This window comes from Sturnus vulgaris, chromosome 12 (genome assembly GCF_052056855.1).
Source record: "Sturnus vulgaris isolate bStuVul1 chromosome 12, bStuVul1.hap1, whole genome shotgun sequence".
Taxonomy (NCBI): Eukaryota; Metazoa; Chordata; class Aves; order Passeriformes; family Sturnidae; genus Sturnus; species Sturnus vulgaris.
The window spans coordinates 12,977,635-13,004,715 of NC_142254.1; the positions used below are offsets into that span (position 1 = coordinate 12,977,635).

The 27,081-nt window shown below is 45.0% G+C and overlaps 1 protein-coding gene across 1 annotated transcript in view; it reads left to right on the forward strand.

The window, feature by feature from the left end:
* NECAB2 (N-terminal EF-hand calcium binding protein 2) overlaps positions 1-27,081 on the forward strand; it is a 73,220-nt gene that overhangs the window by 14,410 nt on the left and 31,729 nt on the right. The window contains exon 3 of the mRNA XM_014880770.2: positions 22,456-22,564. Within this exon, the coding sequence (XP_014736256.1) occupies positions 22,456-22,564 (109 nt within the window). The remainder of the gene's footprint in view (positions 1-22,455; positions 22,565-27,081) is intronic.

The window sequence follows — 27,081 nt, forward strand, 5'->3', positions numbered from 1 at the left end:
GTGATAGATGATCCAAAGACCCCATTTTTAGCCTGGTAAATGTCCACAAGTTATCTTCCCCCATTTCCCCATGAATCTGAGGTCCTTTTAGAAAATACACTTGCACAGGACTTGAATGGTAGTGAGCAACTTGGACTTCAATAACATGGCTTTCAAGGCATCAAGGAAGAAAAACTAAGGCATTGTAACTTTGGGTGCTTTTATTGGATCTTAAAAAGATGCCAAGTTAGGGCACTGATAACTCCATATATATGTAAATAATATCAGAACAAAAAGACCCTGAACACCTAATAAGCTTCTTGTTGCACACATAACCTTTCCTTCCACACTCACAAGTTCTCTGTGGTGAGTTGTGCTTTAACTGTGAGCTCTTGGGTGTTTTGCAGTCCCTGCCTTAATGGGCTATCACTCTTCAAAACCACTTCGTTCTAGACCCAGGTAATTACCTTCTGCAAGGCTACTGCTCCTCATGTGCTGGGAAAACCTTGAGCTATTCGTATCCTGCTGGTGCATCTAAATTAAGTCATTAGTTCTCAGTGAGAATATTTATAATTCTTGCATAACAAAACCAGTATTAGCAGCCACCCACATATAAGTAGAAAAATTCAGTGATGAATCAGGCTTTGTAACTACGGATAAATCTGATAGGTTCTTCCATGACCAGATGACCAGTCTAAATGTATTTATCTTTGTCTTTTAAGTAAATAAGAAAAGATTTGCATTTAGATAGTCTGGATTTCATGTGACAATCAAAAAGCACCTTGTAAGACTGTGCAATGACCTTTATTTACAAGGAGAAAGTTTGAATCTGTTTTCAGTTATTTGGACTCCTGTATCATTCCCAAGCTCTCTCAGTTACCCTTCCAAGTCCTTGCAAAGTTCACAGCACATGGTTTGGAAGGAATGACATCTGTTTAAACTGGGACGTGTTGTTCCAAAGTAATAAACAAACCTATCCACAAGATGATGAATTTTGAGATAATGTAGGAATTGTAAAAGGTGGCTGCTGGCCATGCTCTACAGACTGTCATTAGATGTGTCCAGTACTTTTATCCACCCTTTACCACTATGAACCTGGGAAAAGATTCTGTGATTTGATTTTCATCATTGACTGGCTTGAAAGGGCACTTCTCAGCTGCTCATGCCCCTCCAGGGCTGCCTTTTTCATTCTTCAAAGATGTGAGGGTGTCTGGTGCCTACTTCTGTGTGCAGCAGAAGTGAAGAGCTGGGAGATTTTTAGGACCTGTTTTTCTTCTCGTGTCATTTCTTGTAAGCAGATTCATGTTAGAATCAAGGGGTGGATTTTTCTTTTTTTCTGGATTACCTTAATTCTGCAGAGAAGACCTCGAATTGGGTGCACTAGGTTAGGACTTTGTTAACGATTGCACCCTCATGTGCTACAGGCTGAGTTATGCAGCAGCCTGGCTTTAATCAGGGCCCACACATGGTTTGCTTAATGCCAGGCTTAAGCCAGAGAAGATTTGAGCTGGGAAAGGTTTGGATTCAGCTCAGAAACTCCCCCAAGAGCTCAAGTCAATGATGCGACAGTACATAAACTTTTATTTCCCCAACAGAAATGCCCATATTCCACCTATTTCTGCACAGCATCAATTTATGGCCTATTACTGTCCAAAACTGTTATTTCTGTTGTCCTCTTCCTAAAGCCTTTTCCTGCTGAGAGAACAGGCAGCCAAAACAGAAATTACTGTGACATCCTTCATGGGCAGGACACTGTTGGTCTCAGTGTGACCACCATGAGCAGGGAATGGGATTGGTGGGGTTATAAGGAGCTGGGAATATTTCTCTGTTTAAACAAAGTGCAGCTGGCTTGCTGATACTTCAGCTGATCTCTGCTAGCCCAGGGACTGATCTTGTGCAGAATGCCCTTTCCTCATTATTCAAGGTACTTTGCAGTGCAGGTGGCCACCTCCCGTGTCCTTGCCCTTTTGCTCTAAAACCTGCAGCTAGAATATCAAACCTAACTTAAAGAAAATCAGCTTTACCTAATATTTGGCCTCTTTCAGGTGTGCTTGCTGCCTGTGGTGTTTGCTGCCTTGTGTCTGTAAAACACATTCAACCACACATTGCTCCACTCCAGGGCTGTGCTGGCAGCTCCTGGCTGCCCTTTGTGCCCAGCACCATCCCTTTCCGTGGCTGCTGAGCCTTTCTTTCCACCCTTTCTCAAAAATTCAGCTGCTGAGTGAAACACATGGTAAAAACCTTTAACTGCTGTAACCTTTAAGGTTTCCTGACATTTCTGCATTGGCAATAAATGGATTTGAACCTCAGAGTCAGTCAGACACCCAAATACACCCAAATACACCTCAGTCCATTAAAAACTCAGATGATGCTGCTGACCTGAAGGTTCATCTTCCTGTGAGCACTGTTTGGGCACAAGTGTCATCCCTTGGGCCACTGCTGACCTGTGCTCTCTGCTGGACCACACTCACAGTGCTCAGGTGGAGGAGCAGACTAGATCAGAGCTTTTGCATTGGAAACCACCCACCAGTCTGCCCCACACATGGATTTCCAATCTGATCCATCAGCTGGATGTCTGTGTTTGCCCTGTTAGAGGTTCAAAGCTGCCTGCCCACGAGCTCTTCCTGTGGTTCATCAAACCTCTTGCCCTCAGGAGCTGCTGCTCCCGTGCTCAGTAAGTGCTGATCTGGCAGGGCAAAGAGATGCCCGTGTTTGGGCTCTGCCCCATGGCCCGGGCAGGGCAGCTGTGTTCAGCCTCTGGGGTGCCTTCTGTGGGTGCATTTTCACAGGCAATGCTCTTTCTCTGCCCTATCCATCCTCCCTCTCAGCTCCTGCTTTCAATTCCTTTGGTTCAGAGGGTTGGAGGCAAACAGCAGCTGTGAGTGTCCCTGAGAGATGCAGGGAGGGGATGTGGAGCAGGGGTCACTGCCTTAGCCTGGCAATTTGGGGCTCAGCATTTGATCCAGAGGGCAGAGCTTCCAAAGGCTCCTCTCGGCCTTGAAGTGTGCCCATCAAGGTCTGACATGAAATGCAACCCAAAGGAGATGGAGTTTATTTCCTTCTTCTCTTTGTGGACTGGGAGATGGGGATTTTCTTCTGCAAGCCTCATTAGAGGCTTCAGGTGGACAGGAGTAAATGGGATATATTATTGTAAAAGATTTAATGACCGTGTTGCAATTTGTGGAGAGTGGGAATAAGGAATTGTGGTTTACCAAGGAGACTTTGAAAAGCTGCTCAATTAGCTGAGAGGATTTCTAAAGATATTTCTTTCCAGAGCCAAAATTGAGAGATTTAATTGGGGGCTGCACAGCAAATGTGTGTACATAGCACAATGACAGCCAGCAAAGGGCATGATAAAACACTTATGCAGTTATTACCTTCTTGTAAACCCACCCCAAAAATGTAAGCTTTATTGATAGTGCCTTAAAAGTAGTGGTTCCTGCCCTGGTTTTTCTGGAGCATGAGGATTGTTGACCTGGAGAGACATGGCTGTAGGTATCCTGACAGCAATTTTAGTTGAAACATTATATTTCATGTATTTTCCTTGTTGATGGGAGTCTGGCATCTCTTCTGAGTTCGTAACACAAGCCCTGAACAGATTCCAGCTCCTTGTCTGGGCCAGGTGCTGGGAATGTCCCTGTGGCCTGGCTCAGGTTGGTGGGTAGCAAACATCAAAGGGGAGATAAAGGCCAAGTGTCTGGGCACACCTGGGGGTGACAGCCACGAGCACTTTGTGGTCTGCCAAGGTTTGGCTGCACCAGGAGCACCTGATACCTGGGGACAGGGACAAAAACTCTGCAGGTTTGGTGGGGAATGGGGCACTTCTCCTGCCACAGGGAAGCCAGGAGCTTGTGGAGATGAGATGTAGCTGTGAGTGTTGGCCCAGCCTGGCTCCTGTTTCAGCAGGGGAGGGTATCTGCAGGAAGGTCTGTTCTGCATGGAAATGGCTGCACAAGGGAAAGGGAAGGCTCTGGCTATAGCAGCAACTCAGGGACATTGAGGATTTAATGATTTTTGATCCATCTCATTAATATCTCCTCTTGCTGTATCTGGGGAATTTTTCAAAGTAGATACAGCAAATCAATATTTCTCCTGCTGATTTTGTTGTTGTTTTTTGTTTGGTGGGGGTTTTATGGGGTTTTTTTACAGATTCACAGTTTTAAAGTACTTGGAAAGGACTTTCACAACTTGACTGGATATAGTATCCTGGCAGATTAAACATGTGCCATTACTGAGAGTAAAAAAGGCCTGGTTTTGTCCTGCTCCCTTGGTGGGAGCATGTCAGTGTCACAAGTGTTTCCCAAACTGCATTCAAAGGCACGGAGGGGCTGTTGGATGACTTTATGCAAAGGTTCAATCAGTGTTCAATGAATCTCCCTTAGGAGGGCTGCTGCTCCATGCTGCCTTTGGTGGAGAGATGCTCCAGCCTGGATGTTTTACCCTGTTTTGACCTGGAGCAGTGGTTTGTGTGTTACTAAGGAGGGACAGGGTGCAGAATGACAGCCAGAGGTGACATGTGGGGACTCCCTAAAATGCCTTTGCCACCACCACAAGCTTCTTGTGTGACTCTCAGCTCACATTATTTCTCTTGCTGCACCACCTAAGTCTCACTAAGAACTTCTGTAGCTACTTCTCTTTCTCTGAAGCAGGGCTATCCTATGTTTGATTTTAAGTTTAATCCCTGGGAATTCCCCCAGGAGAAGTGGAGCAGATCCTTAGTGGAGGAAAAGCACTCCTTCTGCCTCTTTGCTTGCTTGCTCTCCTCTGCTCTTGTTGCTGTGGGAACGAGGGACAGCACTGGGCTCTGGCATTCTTTTTAATTAGGTATCTTCTGCAGATCAGCAGTATTTATTGAAGATTTTTTATTATAGCTATTAAAATTAAATAAGGCAAAAATTGAATCCAGAACAAATACACTGCTGCAAGTTATCCTCATAATGTGCTAGCAATTTTTTTGCCAGACAATTGTGAGAAAATATGTTCTGGCAGCCTGTGTTCAGGCAATTGGCCAGGAACAGCTATAAATCATGTGTAATTTCTTTTTCTTCCTCTTATCTTTCTCACTCACTTAAAACAGCAGATAGCATATGTGTGAGAGAAGAGTGTATCTTACTGACTTGCAGTGGGAAAGGCATATGTGAAGCTGAAACAATGATACATCCACATCTGTAACTCCCAGCAAGGATAATCTGAGGGGCAGGAACAGCTCATCTTTTTTCATGGGAGGATATGTTAGCAAGGAGTGAAATGGATGCTGATGGGCTGAGAAGCAGGAGCCTGAGTGTCTTTGGTTTCATGGCTGGCTGCACCATGGGAAGGTGGTGTACTGCTCTGGAAAAAGTCTGCAACGCTTTCAGAAAGTTTTAGAGGTGGAGATCATTTTAATTTTTTTTTTTTTTTTTGAGTGGAACATTCTTTTCTGTGACCCTGCTGCAGCCTCGGTGCAGAGGTGCCACAGCAGAGCTGTGTGCCAGCTGCACAGGGAGGTGCCCTGGCCATGCTCCTGCTGCCCCTCAGCAGAACTTTAAAGGGCTGGAACAGCTGGGCTTGGGTTCAGGAGGTGACAGCCTGGACTTAGGGTTTGGATGCAGATCAGTTCCTGCTGCCAAGTCTCTGCCTTAGCTGGGTGCTGGCATTGAGGCCCCAGCCTGACAGGGTGCAGATGTGAGTGGCTTTGGTCCCCTGTCACCCATGGCTCTCCAACCTCAGTCTGCAAGAGCAGCAGGACTTCAGGGCTTTGCTGGGTGTGGTTTTGGGTGCTGCTGGTGCTTTGCACACACACGTGGGGGTTCTTTTCCCTAAGCCTCAGTATTGACTCCAGGAGCACACAGACCCCTGCTTCAGGCACACAGAGCTCTGGCTGTGTACTGACTGTTCTGCTGTGCCAGCACCAAACCACAGCCTGCTGCCTGGTCTGCTAATAAAAATAAGTGCACTGAGGCTTATTTTCCTTTCCAAAGGATTTTCTGTTCATTGTGGAGATGTTACTTTTCCAGCTGGCTGGTTTGCTGGCTTTTGAACATGCTACACTTTGTTAAGCAAGGCTGCTTTTCCTTCCTCGCCTTTGTAGTACCATCAGTTGCCTTCTTTTTTTCTTTATACATCCCTCTCCACCTCCTAAAAAAGGTTGAATTAATACTGGCAAAATGTCTAAGACTTACCATAGTCTTTATCAGTGTATTCACATCAATAGGCTCTGCAGTGTAGTATAATAATAATAATAATAATAATAATAATAATAATAATAATAATAATAATAATAATAATAATAATAAATGGGGCAGTCTGCACCCTGGCAGGCAGGAGCAGCTGCAGAGCTGGCACCATGCTGCCACCTTCCTTGGCACCAGCACCATCTGCAGAGAGCAAATGTGCAACGCTGATTAAGCCCTGTTATCTGCCACCCCTGTGGCATCCCCATGGGGTGGGATAAGAGGAAAGGAAGGACAGAGGGGCAGGAAAGGACCATAAATTAATTTGAAATATTTCTGCCTGCAAAACTGAGTGATAGGAAGACACAGCTTTCCTGGCTGGGTTTCAAACTGGAGACCAGAGGAGGGGAATGGGGAATGCATGACTGTCCCTGGGCTTTATGAAGCTCAGGCTTTGGCTTTCTGCAAACACAGCCGTGTGCAGAATTGTCTTGTCCTTTTGTAGCTGGAGTGATAGTGGTATCAATTAATACACTTGGTATGTGTCAAACAGTGGGGAAAAAAAGTGTGTGCTATAAATGGAAGTACTTGCATAAGACTGTAAAAACAAGATAAAATATTTATATTTTTCAAAGAAAGGAACTAAACTTGTTTCCTCTCTCCTACATCCTGTAATCTAGTTGTAGGAAAACAGCAGAGTTCAGATCTTGCAAAAGGTTTTCCTAAGCTGGAAATCAGATGGGGAAATGTTTTTTTAGCGTTTAACTGGAGGAAGAATTAACTGAAAAGAAGTTATAAAAGTGGGGCTGTCCATAGTCAGGAATATTAAATCCTCCTATAACAAGAGCAGCATGAGAGAACAAGGTGCTGAATGCTGAAATCCTGGGGAGATGAAGGGGAAAGGAAAAGCCAAGCAGTGGGAGACGTTCTTGCAGAGCACTGCCTGCAAAATTGGCTAGAGCAGGACACAGAGCCTTAAAAACTTTTCAGTCCCAATTGTTGCTTTCTAAATGAGATGCCTGACATTTTAAAGGCCAGCAGCCAGGGAGAGGGAGACTGCTGTTCAGCAAATGCAATCTGACTGTGCTGCTGCCTTGCCATGTCCTTCACATCAGGGCTGGGGCTGCCTCATTGCCTGGCAAGACAAATTCTGTAGATGATTCCCAAAAAGCTGAATTTGCAGTACCCAAACGAGGAAGGACACCTGATACTTTTCCCATTTCCAATTCTCTTCCCTCTAGGGGTCTAATAAGGGGGTAAGTAGACAAAGAAAGATGGATGGGAGGTTGAGGGTGGGTTTGGTGGAGGAGGTGGAAGAAGAAAGTGTCTGTTGGCAGACCAAGGCAGCATTTAAGAGCAGAGACACCTGCCCTGCTCACAGCTGGGGCTGTGGGGTGTCACAGGTGACACCTCAGCATGTCCCTGCTCCCTCCTGGCAGGGTGAGCCCTCTCCAGACACAGCATTCCCTGGCTGCTCACAGCAGAACCTGGCTGGGGGCTGGCTGCAGCTGAAGGAAAGATTTAACAGGGCAAACAAATCCACTTTTTTTTTTCATTAACAAGAGCCTTAAACTCTGCCCACTCTGTCCACTCACTGCCTTCCTGGGTGCTTTTCTGAAAGGCAGCACCAACCTGAGCAAATGTATTCATGCAGCAAGTGACTGGATAAGCAAGGCACTGTAAAAGAGAGCAGTTTTCTTCTATTCATAAGTCAGTACAGATTTATGGACTGGGCCATTGCAGTACAGCATGAGTAGGGGTATTTTTCTTTTTACTGTCTGTCTTCTAGAATTTTAGCATTCAGGTTTTAAGGCTGCAGTACGTATTTCTATGCTGGACTGCTAAACCTTTGAATTGTCAGCATGCTGAGCATTTTGATCCTTTTATAAAACAAGAATGGGGATTAAATGTTTCTCACTGCATGGCTATTGGAGCAGCACTCAGTGCAGATTCACAGAGGCAGATTTGGCATCAGGAATCACGTTGTTCTTCAGCACAGACTTCCCATGGGATTTGGGCAGGTAAGAAACCACAGAACTGATTGTGAGCTTCCTTCTCTCTGCAGAAGCACAGCAGTGTGCTCCATGAGAGAGACAGGCAAGGTTTGGAATTAGCTTCTCCTTAATTAGGGTGGACATAGAAGGAAACAGCAAATGTTGTGTCATCTCCCACACCAAATGTCACCAAGCTCTCAGTCAGATATATCCTCTGAGCAGGCTCCACAGCATGGCCTGACCAGCACCCTGGCCCTCACCAACTCCACTGCTTTTGCAAGGGCTATTTTGTTTCCTATCTATCCTATCCTAGCTTATTAGATCCTTTCTTTTCTGTATGTAAATGAAACACAAATATTTCAGACTCACATGTGTGCAGAGAGGCAAACAGGTCCTTCATGAGAGGAGTGCTAAATCTTGCTGAATTCACCCATGGCTTTGGGCATTGAAGCAGTGTAGAAATCCATATTAGTTTGGGAGGGCAGGAAATTCTAGTGGGTTTCCTGCAGGCAAAGGAGACCCTGCAGAGAGCTGTGCTCCTCCAAGGCTGTGATGATGCTTATCTGCTTTCTGGAAAGCTTTTTCATGGCAGGTTTGGCACTGACATGTGAGCTGGTAGTGTTGGGAGACAGAAAACCTCTCTGTAAATTGCTGCTTTGATGAAGCTCTCAGATGAGCCTTCTGCACCACGATGCTTCTTTCTTCACATGGGTCCAATCTCTGCTAATAAATCACCTCCTCCACACGAAGAGGGTTTGATCAAACATCACAGGAGACATCATCAAGGGCTAAACCCACCATTTTCTGTTCCATTCCCTAAAGCTCATAATGCTCAGTGTATCAAAGCAGTACAGAGTTCCCTCAAGTGTTTCTATCACCAAGCAGGCAGCCTGCAGTGAGTTGTCCATGTGCAGAGTGACTTCTGAGTTTTCTTTCTTGGTTGCTGGTTTATCTTTACTCCTGCTGAAGTACCTCTCTAGTCCTGAGCAGAATAAAGCAGGGTCCCAACTTAGGGCTCCTCAGCTTTCGTGGGGAAGAAAGGGTATTAGCAATTTGGATTTCCTATGACTACCTTGTATAGCATTCCCTGGCATGGCACTCCTGTGAAATCTAGATACTGTTGGGTTCTGGTGGAAGGTTTTTTGATGATAAAAACTATGAAAGGATTTCAGTGATTTTCTTACGAGAGCCTGGGGAAGCAGAAGAGAGCTCATGTGAGTGTGGTTTATCTTGGAAACTGTTAAGCATCACCCCAAGGGCTGGAGGCCCTCAGTGCCACTGCTCTCCTGTGTAAATTCAGTTCTGCCAAAAGCAGAAAGCTTCACCCTTGTGTCAGACAGCTTGTGTGCCTTGACTTTCATGGACCACATCCCCCTTTTCCTTCTCCTTCTGCACAATGCATTGCTTTCCCAGCTGATTTTCACACCAGCATCCAGCACTTCCCCCCTCTGCTCTCCAGACCTCACCTTTGGGCTTTGTAAGACCTGAAGGAGAGAAGAAGAAATGAGAGCACGGTTCCCTGTGCAGAGGCTGCAGTCAGTGCTGTTCTGCTGGGTTTCACACGCCAATGTGAGCAGGGTTGCTCTGTGCTCCCATGAGTGAACCACTTGAATCCAGCTTAAACCTGCGTGGTGCCTTGGGGAAGTTTTGCATCACAAGATTCTGCAGAAGGGTCTGGAAGCCTCTCCCTGCACTGCCCATGGGCCTCTCCTTGGGATCTGTGTGATCCCAGGTTCTCAGCTAAGCTGGGAATGGCTGTGTGCTGCTCCAGGTCGCATGGCTGCAGCAGATGCTGCTGAGATGGTGGAAAAATTGTGAATTCAGCAAACGCTAAAGTAGCACGCTGCATTAAAAATTCACAAAGACTTCTCTGAAACACAGTCTCCCAAAGAAGCATTTTGATGAGCTGCAGCAGGGCTGGGTGAGGGAGTAGGGAAACCCTTCCCCAGCACTGTGTTAGGAAACAGTCCCATGCACAGCTCACCCCACTGGTTTGTGCATTTGTGGTTCTCAATTTTCAATGTAAAACTGCAGCAGAGGGCTTTTTCTCTTCTTTTCCTGTTTAGGAAGTCAGTGACAATTTGTTCAGGTTTGCTGTGGAAAAGTAAACTGAAACACTGTTGTCAGTGTTCAGGGGAAGCTTTAAGGATTAAACTGAAACAAAACTTGAAATACTTCAGGTCAGGGATTTTCAAATGTTCCTCTGAAAGCTTTCTTTAAGAAGAGAAGCCAGATGACCCCATTTTTCCCTAAGGACGTAAAACAAACAAAACCAAAACAAACTTGTAGGCATTTTTCCAGTGACTTTGTCCTTCAGATACCCTTTTATTCCTCATCTTAGCTTTAGCCAAATTAAAGCAGGCTGGGTTGAAACTCCAGGTCAGGCTGGGATGCTGAGGATGGAAGAAACTGATGGGAGATGCTGAGATGGGAAGGGGACCAGGGGGGGCTTCCCAACAGGAATTTGAGTTGGCACACAATTTCCCTCTGCCTTTGGTGCTGGTTCCAGTGGGGTTTGCCTGCTTTTGCAGTTCTCATGGAGAGGAGCTCTGGGGATGCTCTGCCTTGTGTGAGCCGTGACCTACTTGTGAAAGCCGTGCCCCTGGGCTGTGGGTCAGGGGGAGGTTTCTGTTCCTGCTGCAGTGGTTCTTGTTCTTATTGTTTTCATTGTTTGTTTAAATTTGTGGGTTTTCATTTGTACTTTATTCTGTACTACATGGGTCATTGCAGAAAAGACAGCAAAATACCTTTTATTTCCCCTCCCTTAACCGAAAAGCTGGACGAGAGTTCTGGGGGCTTTATAACCTACTTTTGAAATGAACAAACTAACAAAATAAACAGAGAAGATATTCATGCTGCAGCTCTGTTGAAAGTAGAAATCTGTGATTAAAGAGGTGCTAGTTTAATTTGCTGGAGCAGGAAAACATATTTAGGTTTTGTTTTTTCTTTACAATCTTTTCAGAGCAGATGTGCCTTCCCTGCAGGATTGCTCTGTGCTGCTCAGATGCTTTGCTGGAGTAAAAGGATGAAAGTGTAGAAAAGATCTGCATTGTTTGCCTTAGAGATGTTAAATATCTCTGACAGGGCTGAGACACCCATCCTGCCCTGGACAAATAGCAGGAGACACTGAGTATAGGGCTTACATTTTCACTGTGAAAATAAACGGGAAATGCAGAAGCTTATTACGTGAAAGCATAAAAAATAAGAGCAATTGTGGTGGATTGAGTAAAGTTTGTCTTGGCTGCTCTCCCCAGGCAGCCATGGGGAGCCAGGACAGACCACGCTGGAGACCTGCAAGGGCATCCCGTGGGGAGGAACCACTTTGACTCTCATTTATACTGAAGCAGAGACTACCCCAAAAAATTAGCTTTTGGCAAAGAGGTTTCTCAGAGAGGGACCATCAAACACGAGGACTTGTTTTGTTTAGAGACTGAAACTTTCTTTTACAGGGATTTTGAGACCACTTAGTTTCAAGAAATGAAGCATTAGGGTTGCAGGAGATCAGTGTTGCAGGCTTATACGTGGACTTCACGGTTCAGGAGTTAACGTGAGGAAACAAGTAATTAATTATGCAAGTACTGCATTCGATATTCAAGCACCTATTGAGCCCTGGCACAGGGAGCTGGATGTCCTGTATGCTGCAGATGATAAAGCAGTAGGGAAACTTCTTCTGCCTTCTGAGAATGCAAATGAGGAATCTGCTTTTCATGTTAGTTTAATTTTCTGTCTTCATCTCTGCGCAGCTTGTTAGCTGAATGGAAAACTGTTGATGCTGCCAATGCAATCTGGATATTGTTCCATGGGACTGCAGAAAGAGATGAGTTTGTAGCTCTCTAATCTGCAGTAATTTGCTGCTAATTTGTCAACAGTCAACACCTCCAGTGGCTACCACAGGGAAACAGCCCCAGTGCCTTCCTCTGGCTGGTGTTAGTGAAAGGTCACTTAGAGCACTGCTTCTCACCCTCTGCAAGGGTTTTACTGAGCACAGAATAATGCTTGTTTTACAAGGGAGAAACAAAATCACAGGGGAACTGTTGCAGTGACAGAGTCCAGATGAGTTTTCAAACTTGCCCACAGCTCATTCCTGACATGCCAACATCACACAGGGACCCAGCACGGTCATTGCACCCAGGGAGCTGGCAGCAGTGATCCCCATGAACAGCAGCTCACAGGGAGCTGGCAGCAGTGATCCCCATGAACAGCAGCTCACAGGGAGCTGGCAGCAGTGATCCCCATGAACAGCAGCTCACAGGGAGCTGGCAGCAGTGATCCCAGTTGAGCTGCTCATGGAGCAGCCTTTGGCAGCATCACCAGGCTGTGCCCAGGTCCAATGTGGTGCTACAAGCCCAGCCAAGAGCAGCCTCAGCTCAGGGAGATTCTCTCCCTGTCATGCCCTGGCCACACCAGGACCACACTTTTGAGAAGCAACACCATGCATTTTCATAAACTTTTTCTCTTGTGCTCAAACGCTTGCCTCTTCCTCATTTTGAAGCTGAGTGCTGGGTATAATGAGCTGAAAATAGTGTAAACCCTGCCTCGGCCCTCTGAAATATTCATCTATCTGCATGTTAAAAAAAGCAAGCGAAAAGTCTGGTTAATGAGGAGCAGAGGGGAATTAGGGCTGTTTGGTGCCTGTTTCTGAGCTTTCCAAGAAATCTGGATTTAATGGGCTTTTGCAGAGCTAGGGTGTACTGGAGTCTGGAATGCTGGCTTCTGCCTTGGCTTGATTGAAACTTCCTGATCAGTCATCCCAAGTTTACTTTTCCTTTTGATATTTCTGCCAAATTTTAATGATAAAGTTTGAAAACTTTGGAACTGGCGGTCTGCCTGGAGCTGATAGTTCACAAATGTTTCAGCTAGCACATTCCCACTCGGGCACAGCGTAGAATTGCATACCTTGCCTTTCTAAATCTGGGATCTGAGCTGTCCTCAATCAGAAGTGGGGGCATTAATTTGGCAGGGGACAGTGTGAGGGCCCTGATAGGCTCGAGTGTGCTCTAAGAATGCATGAGGTTACTGTCAGTAAGTAATGGTGTTTACCCATGTCTTAAGCTGGAGCACCTGCAGTCTAGAATTTTCTTCTTTCTCTCTTTCCTGTTTGCCATGGACATGCATCCACTGCTGCTTTTCAAGGACTCTGAGAGCTGTGTGAGCCCCATGGTCTGAGTTTGCTGCTGTCAAAGCACTGAGCTGCTCCTTAAACTCAATGGGGTACACAGAACATCCGACCTCTGCTCCAGCACCAGAGCAGCTGTGTCCTTGCTGTGGCTGTTCCAGCAATTTCCTGGGAATATCAGTCCTGCTCTCCTGGTCTGTCTGGGTACAGGAGGGAGCTGTAGCTTCAGGGACTGATTTCCAGCAAAATGAAGCTTTTGGCTGCCCACCTAGAGATGGAAATAAAGTAAATCATAGAATGGTTTGGGTTGGTACCTTAAAGCTCATCTAGTTCCAATCCCCTGGCACAGGCAGGGCCACCTTCCACTGGACCAGGCTACTCAAATCCCCATCCAGCCTTGCACTGAACACTTCCAGGGATGGGAAGTGACCTGATAAGCTTCAGAAGTGATATTTTGACTTGTCCCTACAGAGAAACCCAGGTTTCCCTCCTTGCTGCTGAAGGCCAGGCACTGGTGTGTGGGTGTGACCTGTCCTCAGCCAGCCTGGGCAGGGGGGCTCTGGGAGATGTTACCCATGGCTGCTCTTAGAGGCTTTTTCTTCAGGGATAGTGAAGTTCCCTTGGAGTTCAGAAAGGCAGGAGCTCCCTCAGATCCCATATTATTCTTATAGGAGGCCTTAAGGAGAGCACACCAGGTGCTGCAGTGGTTCTACATCTCTGCCCATCACCCCGAGACTTCTGCCTCTCAGCAGAAATCTCATCCAGTGGGAAGCACCTGGAGGATCACCCTGGCATGGCAGGAGTAAGAGCCTTGCAACAGCTTGAAACCACGTGTAGCTTTTGATGTGTGAGTGGGGAATTGCAAAAAAGTCTCTCAAATAAACCCATTGCTCTGCTTTGATGTGGCAGGGCTCAGGAGCAGATTTAAATATCCCTGTGATTCCCAGGCCATCTCTATTCTGCACACAAAGAAATGCTCAACCTTGCAGGGAATTATGTATCATACTGCAGTTTGCTGATGCATAAAAATTGACTATTTTTTTGCACAGGAAAATAGCAGCTATGCTATTTAATAATTTAATATAAGTATCCAAATATCAGTTTTTCCTCCTACTATTTATTTTATTGTATTTTTCATTGTCTGTAGTAATTCCTGTCCAGAATAGTTGTTTTTAGGGCACTGCAGGAGACAGGTTCTGCTGTCTTTTAGTAAGGTCTCCTTGTAAGAATTTTGCCTTAAGTGCAAGGAGGAAGTTTTGAAGTCAGGATTTACCACTTTGGGATGGTTGAAGTACTGAGTGATCTCATATTAACAACAAGCTGTGCTGTCTTTGTGTTTCATTTTCACTTTAGATCAAATATTTAGAGAGGCTGCTAGTAGCTCATGGGCTTTGACAGGGGTTTGGTAGAAGAAAATTTGCTAATGTTTTTTAAATCACAGAATGAATAGGGTTGGAAAAACCTTCTAAGATCATAGAGTGCCCTATCACTGTGTCCCCAAGTGCCACATCTACAAGTCTCTTAAATCCCTTCACAGATGGTGATCCCACCACCTTCCTGGACAGTCTGTTCCAATGCTTGACCACCCTTTCAGTAAAGAAATTTTTCCTAATATCCAATCTGTGCAACGTGTTTCAGGAAGGTGAATCAAGAAAGGGTCTGCAACAAGGCTGCCTGGGCCATAAATAGAAATTTTGGGGATCAAGCAGTAGAAACCAAAGGTTGATGATGTTGCAACCTCTACTCTCTGCACAATCTCCTCTAAAACAGAAATTCTAATTTTGTATAGCTATGACTACAATGTCACATGTTCAAGAGTTCAAATAAAAAAAGAAGGTGGGACACGTGGAGGGGAGATACTGAAGGCACTTTAATGAAGAAGGAAGTTCAGGAAGTTCAGGATGACAGAGTGGGATGAGAATTAGTAATAATGGAAAGAGCAAGAGAGGTGTTTGGATATGTGGAGAACCAAAGCCTTTGGGAGAGAGAATGAGGCTGTTTGGGTCAGGAGGCTGCAAGCTCTGCACAAGAACCTTCTGCTTTGCTGTGCTGGCCTGTGCTTGTGCAACTCACAGGGCAGAGACTTTAAATGAGTGAATAAATCAAAGGTGCTAAAAAAGCTATGGTTGCTCAAAGTCAGTCATCCATTTAATAGCACCCAATATAAAAAGGCAGTCTCAGGTCAAGTAAGATGAAAAATAACTGAGAGGCAGTGGCAGTTTGTATGTCTGGAGCTAAGCTGGGTCTGCTGATGGCTGCAACAGCTTGGAAACAGAGATTTCCTGATGGGGAGGGTGAAGGGACAGAGGTGAAGGTAAGGCCCCAATCTCTTCAGCAGCCACTAGAATAGCAGTGTGTTATCAGAATTATTCTCACACTGCATCCAAAGCACAGCCCTATACCAGTGTCTAGGAATAAAATTAACTCTATCCTAACTAAAACCAGAACCCTTTATTTATTTATTTATTTATTTATTAAATACTATAAATCTGTGGCATTTAGCCCAGAGGTCTGCCCTGTGCTATGACACTGACCTTGGTGCACTGCCATCCAGGGTGCCTCCCCTCCAGCCCCTCTTTGCTGCCCAGGCTGGAGCCCAAGGAACCCATGGAGAATTCACCTACTGCCTCTTAAAATGAATTCTTTGCCAGGTGGTGGCTTCCTGCAAGCTCTGGTTTCTTTTCCCAAGTGTTTCCCCACTGCTCTGCCCCCAGCCAGACCAATATGTTCATGTACCCAGGGTCCCAGGGCTCAGATCACCTGCAGTTTCCATCAATGACTGCAGAGCTGAAGCACATGGAGGGGCTGACTCAGTGCTTTCCTTGTGCTGCTACAGATGTGAAGGAAATTTATTGAAATCTGCTATTGACGTTCATTTTCTTTTTAAACTGAGAGCAAATAACTTGGATAGTGAGAGGAAAACTGGACAGGTTACCTCCTGTTTTCTGGAGGAAAATGGTGGTTGGGGAAAACTTTGTGGACTCCAAGCATTTCTGGCTGAATCCTCTTCTAACTGGGTGATTTTGCTATAACCTCTATTAAGCAGCAATTGCATTGAACCTAGCCAGGCTATTTACACCCTGGGGAAGTCTAATTCCAGCACTTAATTGATAAACAACTAGGAATTTTTTTGGAAGATATTCCTAGATACTTGTGATAAAAAGTCCAAATTCAATATAATGGGCCAAGCACAGAAACCACCAAATCCCCCCCACCCCTTTAAATCAGGTCATTACAGCAGGGTGAGAACTATGTGGGAAAAAAAGTAGAGTATTCACTAAAGATAGTGAGAGAAAATGTGTTATATCAGTTCTGCCTGTCTCCCTACCTACCAGCTCACATTTGATAACTATCTATAGCTGCCATTAAAAATAATTTCAAAATTGCTTCTAACTCTAGGATGACAAAAGGCTCGATTTCATGATAAAAGCTGAGCAGCTTGGGGGAAATTCTGGCATGCTAATGGACACTGCTTAATGCCCAGGCTATTTCTGATGGGAATGAGGTGCAGTTTTCTGACTACAATGGAAATCCCATTTTTCTCCAGTCCAAGTCCTATAGGGAAGATTCCCAGCCACTGTCTGCTTGGTGCATGTAGCATTCCCCATCACCCTAAACAAGAACCAGGCTTTAAGTCATTCCTCAATATCTTATACTGACTGATGTGGTAATTTTGAAATGAAAGTCACTTTTCCCCTATTTTAAAGAGAATGAAAAGGCTAATCCAGTCACAAAAAGGATCCTCAGTCCTTCTGTCAAGTGCCAATCACAGATTTTAGGTATGTTCCAGTTTCATTTGTACAAAACTTCATCCTATGCTGCAGAGAAGAAAGGAGAAGTGTAAAATTGGCTAAATACTGTGTTTGATGAAGACAAAAAAATTAGCCAAATTCCCAAAGAAGAGATGATCTTTATTCCTGGGGTGAATAACTAGGGAGAGGAATTGGCTGAATTCTTAAGGGATGTTCTTTCATTTGCTTTGTGCATCCAATGTTCCTCCAAGGCCTCATCCAGGCACAGGAAGGAAAGACTTTCTGGGAAGATTAAAATCCCAAAGGTTTTCAGTACCACATGGCACAAAGAAGATGGTGATGCTGGAAGGGGAGCTGTGTGTGGCATTTGCCAGTGACCTTTGTGTGTGTGCCCAGCCTGCCCTGAGTGAGGAGTGCTGTGCCCACAGGAGCTGTCATGGGGGCACTGGCAGAAGATGGAAAACACCACCTCAAAACTGTGCTCATGGCAAGAAGGAAAAGGAGGGGATCATGCCCAGAACACAGCAGAGCATTCATCAAGTGGTTTTCAATGAGATGAGTAAGCAAAACCCCAGATCTTGAAGTTCAATCCCTCGCTTTGTGTGTGAAACTTTTCTGTGCCAGCCTTTGCATTCTCGTGCCAGCATCACCCAGTAGGTCCCAGCAGCGTTCCCAGCTGGCATTAGAAATGCACAGGAGTGTTTCAAACAGAGATTATTCCCTAGATTGGAAACATCAATCTCTCTCTTAGGTTATCTGCACAGATTGCTTGGTGTGGTACTGACCCTTGTGAAAACAGCTGTGCTGGGCATTAGTTAAGTTTCAACATTTTGGAGTCATTCTGTAAATTTCTTTCACTGGAAAATTACTGTAATTGTAGTAATTTCCTTGTAACGATGTGTGTTACATCTCATTAACAAAGGCATTTGCAGGGGCTGTGTTGCAGTGGCAATGGCACTGTCCTTGTGCAGAGCCACCAAACGTGGGCTGTGCTCCTGCAGAGCTCCTGTGGCTCTGCACCTTCAGCCAGGTCTGCAGGTGAATCACCAGCCCTGCTTCCAATAAATGCAACTGCCCCCAGCAGAGCACTGTGAGGATGGAATTGAAGTGGGTGGATCATTTTTTGCTGGCTGCTACGTGCCTGAGTCACTGGTGAGGAGCTGCAGATGATTTTCAGTGTGGGCTGGGGATGCAGAGGACACAGCCCTTCTTTGCCCAGTGGAAAGGTTCATCACAGATCAGATCTGTGGGCCTGGAGGTAATTTTCCCTAACAGCCCAGGATGGAAAGCTCAAGCCCATATTCCCTTTGGTTTAAATTAATAAACAAATTCGCTGCTCCTGGCTTCCAAAGGGGCTGGATGAAGGGTTCAGGGTGGAAGCCAGTCTGTTCTTGCTGGCTCATGTATCTGCACATGCTTATCCCCAAGAAAGAAGTAAAAAATAGAGTTATCATTTTTATTCACAGGCCCCAATAAAATCCAATTTACTTACCCATAGCTGTTGGGCACTTGCAAGTAAGCAGAGCTTAGAGCATTTTAGAACTCGCAGAGTAATAAAAGTAAGTAATGAAGTATAGTCATAATAATAGCTAGAAAATATATTCATAATATATCTGGAAAATATATGAGCAGTCTCACCTTCATGTAATTGAAAACAGATTTAGCAAACTCAGGCTCAGAACAGTGACCTTATTTTGTAGCTGCTTTAAGCAGCTTTGTGTCACTGAGTGAATTTCCAGAAACTCGGCCATCAGATTTCCTATACTTTGGACGATTTATGATCTCAGTTTGATTTTTCCCTGGGCTATGTTAGTGGGTGAGAACAGCTTGATTGTGTGAGTTAGAAGGTGTAAAAGCCACTTCTGGACTCCTCACATTTTCATGATGGCAAATGGAGATATAATAACATCCCAGCTGGGGCTTTCTGATGCTCTCTCTTATGTCCTTCTCTCTTCAGTTACCTTTAACTTTGATAACTCTGTTGGGCTGGTAATTTGCTTTGGTCTTTGCCTGTGATTGAATTATTCTGAAAAGCTAGAGTAAAATGAAGATTGCTCCCTCAGGAAGAAATGATGGCAGGATAGCTGTGGCCTGATTATCTCTTTTCAGCCGATCAGTGCAAGGGAGGCAATTTCTAGTTAGTGGCTCCTGTCCTTGCTGGCAGCTAGATGTTAACTTCAAGTGCTGGGTTTTAAGGGGAGGGAGGGAGTCCATGGAAATAGTCTGTCTGCCTTTAGTATGGTTGCCCAGATAAAAAAAATCACAAATATTTGTGTAGATCTAGATCTCTAGATCTTAAGATCTTTATGATCTAGATCCTAAAAATGATAGAAACTTTATTTGGTTTAGTAAGGTTTGGTAAAGAATCTCAATTTTTCCATTATGCTTCTTGTCAAAAGTAAGTCCCAAGGTCTGAAAGATCCCAGAGCAGCTCCACAGGGCAGGGGATGGGTGAGGCTGAGCCCACTGAGGCTCTGCCTGTCCCTTTGGAGAATTTGTACCTCTTGAACCCTGCAGCTTTCTGCAAAAATCTGCTTTCTGAAAGTCTTATCCATTCTCTACTGAGTGTAGACATTCCTGCTGGCAGAAAAAGCTGGGACTATCCTGATAAAGCTCCTCCTGGACCACAGTGTCCCATCAGCTCTTACTTATCACAGCACTGCCAGCCCGGGGACCTGGTGTTGGTACCATCGTGGTCAATCCTCCTCACCCGGGGTTTTCTAACACTTTAATTTGAAACGGCAAATCCCAGCCCAGACTGCTTCCTCTTATCACCCCAAAGTTCCCTGAAGGCATCTTTGCCTGCTGGGCTCCAGAAGCCCAGGCTCTCAGGCTGTTCCACAATTATAGATATGCAGCTCAAGGATTATCTTGTTACTCAGAAAGGCTTTTGCTTTGTGTGTTTGCAGACAAGTATTCCAGTTTATATTAAATAACCATCAGCTTTAAGCTGACTGGTACTTGGTGCTGGTGGCTGGGGGGGAGATGAAGGACCTGAGCACTGCTTGCAAATAAAATTGGTACTTTTATTCAAATTCTGTGGCGTCAGAATACTTTTATTCAAGCAGTTCTGTGGGGTCTCCAGACAATAAAATTTAAACAAAACACTGTCACTTCCTTCTTCCTCTAGATCCTTAAATATTCCTGTTTTTTCATTACTTCAGGCTGCTAAATGCCAACAAAAATTCAGTGCATGTAGGTTTCCATTGATCTGACCTGTCGTGGTAGTTGGTGTCTGTCTACCTGCTCTCTCTGGGGACTCTGAGGCAGGAGTCAGAGCAGTGTTTTGGCACAGATGTGAAACACAGATATTTCAGAGGCTGCAGCAAAAATGAATCCTGGAGCACATTACTAAAAAAAAACTTTAAAAAAACCCAGAGCAAAACAAGCAAGAGTAAAATGAAAGATAGAAGTTGTAAGATGTAAACCAGATATAGGGTGTGAATTTTTGCCTTAAACTTAGAAATACCTTTGTGATTTTCAGAGTTAAGCAAATTGTAAATTCAGATCAAAGTACTCTCCTGAAAAAAAAAACCACTTCACTTTACAGTTTCTCTTTCCCAGTAAGTTGATTTATGTGACTTTCCTGGGAATTTATTTCTGCTGCCCTCTGTGTGGAAGGACAGTTTGAAGGTGAACAAGCACTGATTTATGGTTTACAGGTAAAGTGTTCTATATATAAAGAATTGTTTAGCCCTTGTGGGATAGAAATGCTGTCATCCTTTTGATCTTGGCGCTTGAAGATGTGCATTCATTGCCAGTCAGGATCAGAAGAAACCAAACCTTGATCTTGGCTAGGATACTGCACAAATAGGAGCACTGAGGGGGGAAAAGCTTCTCATCCTCTTGTGTAATATGGAGAGATGGAGGTGATGGTGTGCACGGGGCTCTGGACTCTTCTTTTTGTCCCCTTCAGTGACAGAATGGCACCACTGGGTGAAGCTCCAGGTGACACTGGAGGGATGCTTCAAGCAATAGGTTCTTGCTGAAGTACAGGTGCTTTAGTGTTCTGTAATCAGAAATGGAGAGCAGATTTGGGACCCATCCCCTAAGCTGTGCATTGCTGTTCTGCACCCTGCCTGCTGCAGAAAGGCCACATTTTGGGGGAGGAATGCAGGAAAACAATAAAGGCAGCTGGACCCTCCCTGCAGCCATTGTGGTGCTCTGGAAATGGTGCCCTCTTCACCCAGCGTTGCTGCAGACTCTTCTCCTGCTGTGTTCCTTTCATAATTGCCAATTATTAAATGGGCATCTTAGACTCAGTTTATCACTGTTCTAAATTTGTCTATGCCAGGCAAGGGAAACTGGGTTAGCATTTGGCAATGCAGGTATGTTTTATGAGCAGCAGACTTACTTTGGGGAAGAAATATTGACGTGTGTGTGGAGAGTTGGCTAATTTTGTCCTCTAGCATCATTTCCTGAAAAAGAAACAACAGGGTTTATTATTGATTTGATTAAATAATAAATGATACATTCTTCTATCACAAAGTAGGCAGCATTTCCAGTCTGTGACTCTTCTGTGGATATGAATGGAAAGATTTTAATTAACGTGTGACCTGGGGTAGTTATTCCCTCCCAGGCACTGCTGCACACCAGAGTATGGTGTCAGCAGCTTGGACAAGAAATGGTAAATTAAAGTTTCTTTAGAGTTTCTTTTGTCTCTCTCCTGTTGCTGAACTCCACAGGAGCTTTGTCACAGCCAGCTCTGTTCCTGTCTGCAGAGCACAGAGAAAGGCTCCAGATCCATCAGTGAAATGTAAGCCTTTGTCACCTTATCAGTCAAACTTGTGAGAGTCCTTCTTTTAGCCCCTTGTATATAAATTTGATAATTTCTTTTCCTTCTTGGTCATTTAAGGAGGCCCTAGTAGCCTCAGTATTAAATGAACACTGGGACCAATATATAACAGAACACAGAAAGTGTATGGCCAGATTCCCACATCAGTGAAATAGCTTCCATTTAACATTTCTGTCCAGAGCAGGGAGATGGACTGTGCTGGAGAGGATGCAGCTGGATGGAGATGGAAGAAGATTCTCTGGGTCTGTTCTAATTCCAGCCCAGGGTTGTTTCCTATCAAGTAAATATCCCTTAATGAGCATCCTGCATAATTTGAACATAGGGCAGACAAAACCCTCCATAATTTCTTAAATGTAGCTCAGTTTTAGGATGAAGCTCACCAGTTTTTCCTCTTTGTGTTTGAGCCATGCTTTGGGTTAACAGCCCAATTAGTTGCCAATGACCAGTGCACCCACACCCCTGAGCATCTTCCTCTGCTCCTGGGTCAGCCAGAGCTGCAGGGTCCCACCCTGAGGCCCCTGAGCTCTGCACTGGTTGAGAGCCAGCTTTGCAGAAGCACTTGGAGGTAATTTTGGTGTGAATCTTTAAATTTGTAAATAACTCTTGATTTTCAGTGTTGTCCCCTCAGTTTGCTGTTCCCTAATGGCAGCTGTGTTGCTGTTTGCAGATGATGGGAAGCTGTCCCTGGAGGAGTTCCAGGCCTTCTTTTCTGATGGAACACTCAATGAAGAAGAACTGGAGAAGCTCTTTCATACCATTGACTCAGACAACACTAAGTAAGTCCTGTGTGCTGACACCCTTCCACTTGACAGAGCCTTTGGATGAAGGCAGGGCTGTGCAGCAGCAGTGCTGCACCTCTGCACAGCCTGCAGCAGTGCAACCTGCTTTGCAAAACTTTGCAAAACCTCCATTTCTGCTTGGTTTGTGTCTCATCCTGACAGTCATTATGACTTCTTTTCTCCTGATGTTTTTTTCAGGCCATTTCCAGTAGTGCAACCTGGCCTTTACAGCATCTGAAACGAGGCTTAGTTTAATGTGGGCATTTTAATACCTCTTTAACTTTTTCACTTTATCTAAAAGCTTTGCTGTGCTATAAAAGTGTGAATCTCTCTAAGGATAGACCTAGCCTGTCTCTTTGTGATGTGTCTGTATCCCCTGCACCTGGACCATGCCTACTTCACCCCCCATCCAAAAAATCTCCTGGAAAGCAGTGATTGTACTAGCACTTAAGGAAACAAGCCCCTTTATCATCAAGGTGAGGCTCTTCCCAAGCCCTGCAGCCACTGCTGTGGATGCTTTGCCTCTGCTCTGGTCCCCACAGCTCAAAGTGACCCTTCTGGCCACACAAAGCCTGGCCAAGGCAGCGAGGGCTGGACCCAGGAGCAGCCCTGCACTGTCAGCATCGTGGCCACAACAGCAGCAGGGAAAAATGATGGCAGAAGAATTAAAGGTGTGCCTTTAGTTTGACATAACATCAAAGTTGAAGCTAAAGAGGGCACCTGACTGCTCTCCCTGGGCATCAAGCACCTGCAGGCTGTGCCAGGCTATCAAATTAAGCTGACAGACTCGTTAGCAGCTGATGTTTCCTTCCCCCTCTGTGTTTGCTGTCTCTCCCTCAGTGCTCCCTCTGCCTTTGGTGGGGTCTGAGGGGTTTGTGAGTCCCCTGACAGTGGCTGGTGCCAGCAGCATTTGGGATCAGCCCAAAGCCATTTGGTTTTCCAGTAGGAGCCCCCCATCAGCAGGTAACAGCAGCACTGGGCACCAGCACAAAGAACACAGCCACTGATGGGTTTTCCCTTTCCAAGAGGAATCTGTCTCCAAAAGCCTGAGTGGTTTTGTCTATTTGAAAATACAAAGAAAACCAGCTTTGAGTCATATTCCAGTGTGACTCCTGTTCCTCTGGAGAGAAAAAATCTGTCCAAAAAGCTGAAGAAAAGAGAATCCAGTTTCAAATGAGAAGTCTTGAAGCAAGTGATTGAAAAATGATAATCTGGTTAATTATAAAGCCTTCTGGCAGCTGGGAGATGGAGTTTTGCCACCCATCCAGAAGATCCCCTGGAAAGCAGTGATTGTGCTGGAGGGCACTGGCACCAAAGCAGCAGCTGTAAACTCATCAACACAGTACAGGGACTGCTGCAGAATTTCCAAGAGCAAAGTAAATGTGAAGTTTCTCCAAATCATGTCTTTCCAATATGTGTACTTCCCAAAGTTTATTCCAAGGTTAAAAATACCAAAGACCAGATTGATATTTACCTTTCCCTGAACCAAAGAAAGTTTAGTGATCTAATTACTTAAACTATCTGGGAGTGATCCATCCTTTCTAAAGGCTTTTCTTCCACAGGCACTGCATAGGTGCTGCCTCATGCTTTGTGGGTCTATTTATTGAGCGCCAGGTGCTCACCTGCCTCTGTTCTGAAATAATTTATAATATTGCCTGAGCTTATCAGTACCCACCTGGCCTTTGGAAGGATGCAGATGGTTCCTGTGCAATCCAGGGCACCTGGGGGTGAGTGTGGGGATGTTTCTTCTGATTTCTTTGGAACAGGAGTTTGGATTGCAGCTCATTTTTGCTTGGGGATCGTGGGGAATTTGCAGCTTCTCCAAGCCTTCATAAGGGATGTCTTCTAAACTGGACAGAGAGAGAATGTGCCATTTGGAAATGCCATGCAGCACTGCTGCTGGCAGGAGCCTTGCTGAGCAGTTCCCAAGCGTGACAAGAGCTCCCACAATTCAGGAGGATTTGTCTTTAGCCAAGCTGGCTTGATACAGTCATCAATACCTGTTAGGGACTGGTACTTGCAGAGAGCAGCAGAGCATCTGCTGTTCTTGGCTGAAGGAAAAGCAATGAGTTGGTCATGCTTCCAAGTTAAATCCTTGCATGAATTGGCACTTGTTTATTGATTTAGAAAGCATAGACATCTACAGCAAATTTATCAAGCTAGGGAAGGAAAATATTCCTTTTTTTTTATCTGCAAGAGCTGTCTCAGTCTCCAGAAAACCTATTCAGAATCAGGCTCCCTTCTGCAAAAATGTTTTTCACTATGAACTGAGTGGTTTGCTTGACTGCAGTCCTTCAAGTCCAAGTCATGTGTGCTCCTAACCTTGCTGTGTCTTTTGTTGCCCTCACAGTGCACTGGCAGCTCTGGGGGAGCCTGGGCAGGGGCGATGCTGCCTCCAGGCACTGGGGCTGCTACACTGAGTGCTGCTGCCACTGAGGAAGAGGAGTGGAGCTTTCATTTTTCCATTTCACAGGGGAATGTAGGAACAATATCATCTTTATCTTTCCCAAAGGCTGTTTGAATTACAGGTTTTTTTTGCTATTTGATAGAAGTTTATTTATTTTAAAATTTTTTTTAAACTCTGCTTTGTCTCCCCATTTTTTCCATATTGGCCATTTTGTTTGTTTAGTGTGCAAAACCAAGTTTGCCATAGAGATTACATTACAGCAAGAGTAGAAAACGAAGAAAATTATGTCCCTGCTGATTATTAGTAATTGCTGCTACCAGCAAATTACAAAATGTTGATTTAATTTCCTGGGGTATTTTTAGAACCAGAGAGCTGCCTTACTGGAGTAGATAAAATGAATGTCTGTACCAGTTTCTTGACTGGGATTGGCTGGGGAGACAGTGGAAAAAAGCAAAGCTGGGCAGAGGAGTGGGAGGATGAGGAGGGTTGTGGATGAAGGAGTAGCTGTGCTGCCCTGGAGAGTCAGTCCTGAGCTGCTGTGGCTGGAGGAGTCTGTGCTTCTATCCCAGAGCCCAGAGAGACCCCACTGGCAGCAGGGTGCACTTAGGAGGATGCTGAACTGAAAAGGGAGAATAAAAAAAAAACCCAGTGGCATTTATGAGCATTTTCCACTGTTCTTGACTGCCTGGGAAGTGTCTCTAGGGCATTAATGGTGTGGGGTGCTGGGATTCAAACACCCACCCTGGGTTTTATTACCAGGTACCTCCATGCAAGAACCATGCTGTAGATCCCATCATCACCAAATAATTCATCTGGCAGCAGGAACATTCAAAATGTGTCATGTATTTCTCTTGGCATTTTTTGACAAAATTATATTCATGAAGCTGCTGGTACTTAAAAACCACAAAAAAGTAGCATTTTGCCCTCTGTTGCTCACACTGTCTGCCCTCCTTCTCTTCACCCAGCTACAGCTGGGGGACAAGAACAAGACATTGCTGGGTAGTTTTTCACCACTGGTTTTAGCTGTTATTTCAGGAGATTTCAGCAGTGCTCTTTGGGGAGCTGCCTGAAGATTACTGGAGAGATACTGATATGTTACTATTAATACCAAGGCTACTGCACCAGCATAAATAATGTGCAATATATGTGCATGTGATGTATGGACACACATAACTAAATATATACTTTTTGTTTAGTGGTAGAAATATGCTTTAGATACCATTGGATTAATGGTTACCTGGGAAATCCAGTTATATTTGCAGAGTTGTCTTTGCACTTTCTTATTTTTTTTAACAAGATGTATCAATTTCAAAAGGAAAAATCATTGCAGACGTGTTTTAGGGTCACAAATGAACAGATGAAACCCCTTAAAGGTGTTACTGTGATACTGAACAAAGCTTGCTTTGTCTGGCTCACATCATCTGCCAGCTCTCTGGGCTGGCACTAACTCCCACCCTGCATCCCCTTGGAAGGAAGAAGCCCCTCTCAGCCCTTGGGAAAGCACAGGGATGTCAGACGTGGCTGTTGACTGAACAAGTGTAGTCCTTGCAGGGGATTTTAAAAATTCCTTTTCTACCTCGTACATTTTTCATAGCTGCAGAGGGACAATCCTTTGGGGAGAGATCTGCTCGCTGGAGCAGGGCTGCTCAGATGAGCTGCACAGGTCCATTCACAAGGAGACAAGGACATGGCATTAGCATTCTGCAGCTCTGTCATTTGTTATCTCTTCGCTAGGCTTACCGCTATTCTTTTAATGGCTTTGTTCTCCCCCTCTCCCCGGTCTAAATGAGCTCTTTTCTCCAGTGGCAAACACTAGAAAAGGCTGGAGTGTTCACGTAGGATAATTAACAGAAACTTCTCAGAAGCCTTTGCAGCTTCCCCAGTCATTTTTTCCAGAGAATTGTGGCAAATGAAGAACTGAATCCTCTCCTCCTTGAGTTCTGCAGCCTGTCCTGCCCCTGGCAGTGCCAGCTCCCATCCTTGGAGGCACTGACCTGGCACAAGGTGTGGTCCAGAGGGGAGATTGCAGGGGATGGAGAGGAAAACTGATCACCTGCCTTGGGGATGCTGAACAAGATCCTTCCTGAGAATAGAGAGCCACCTTCGT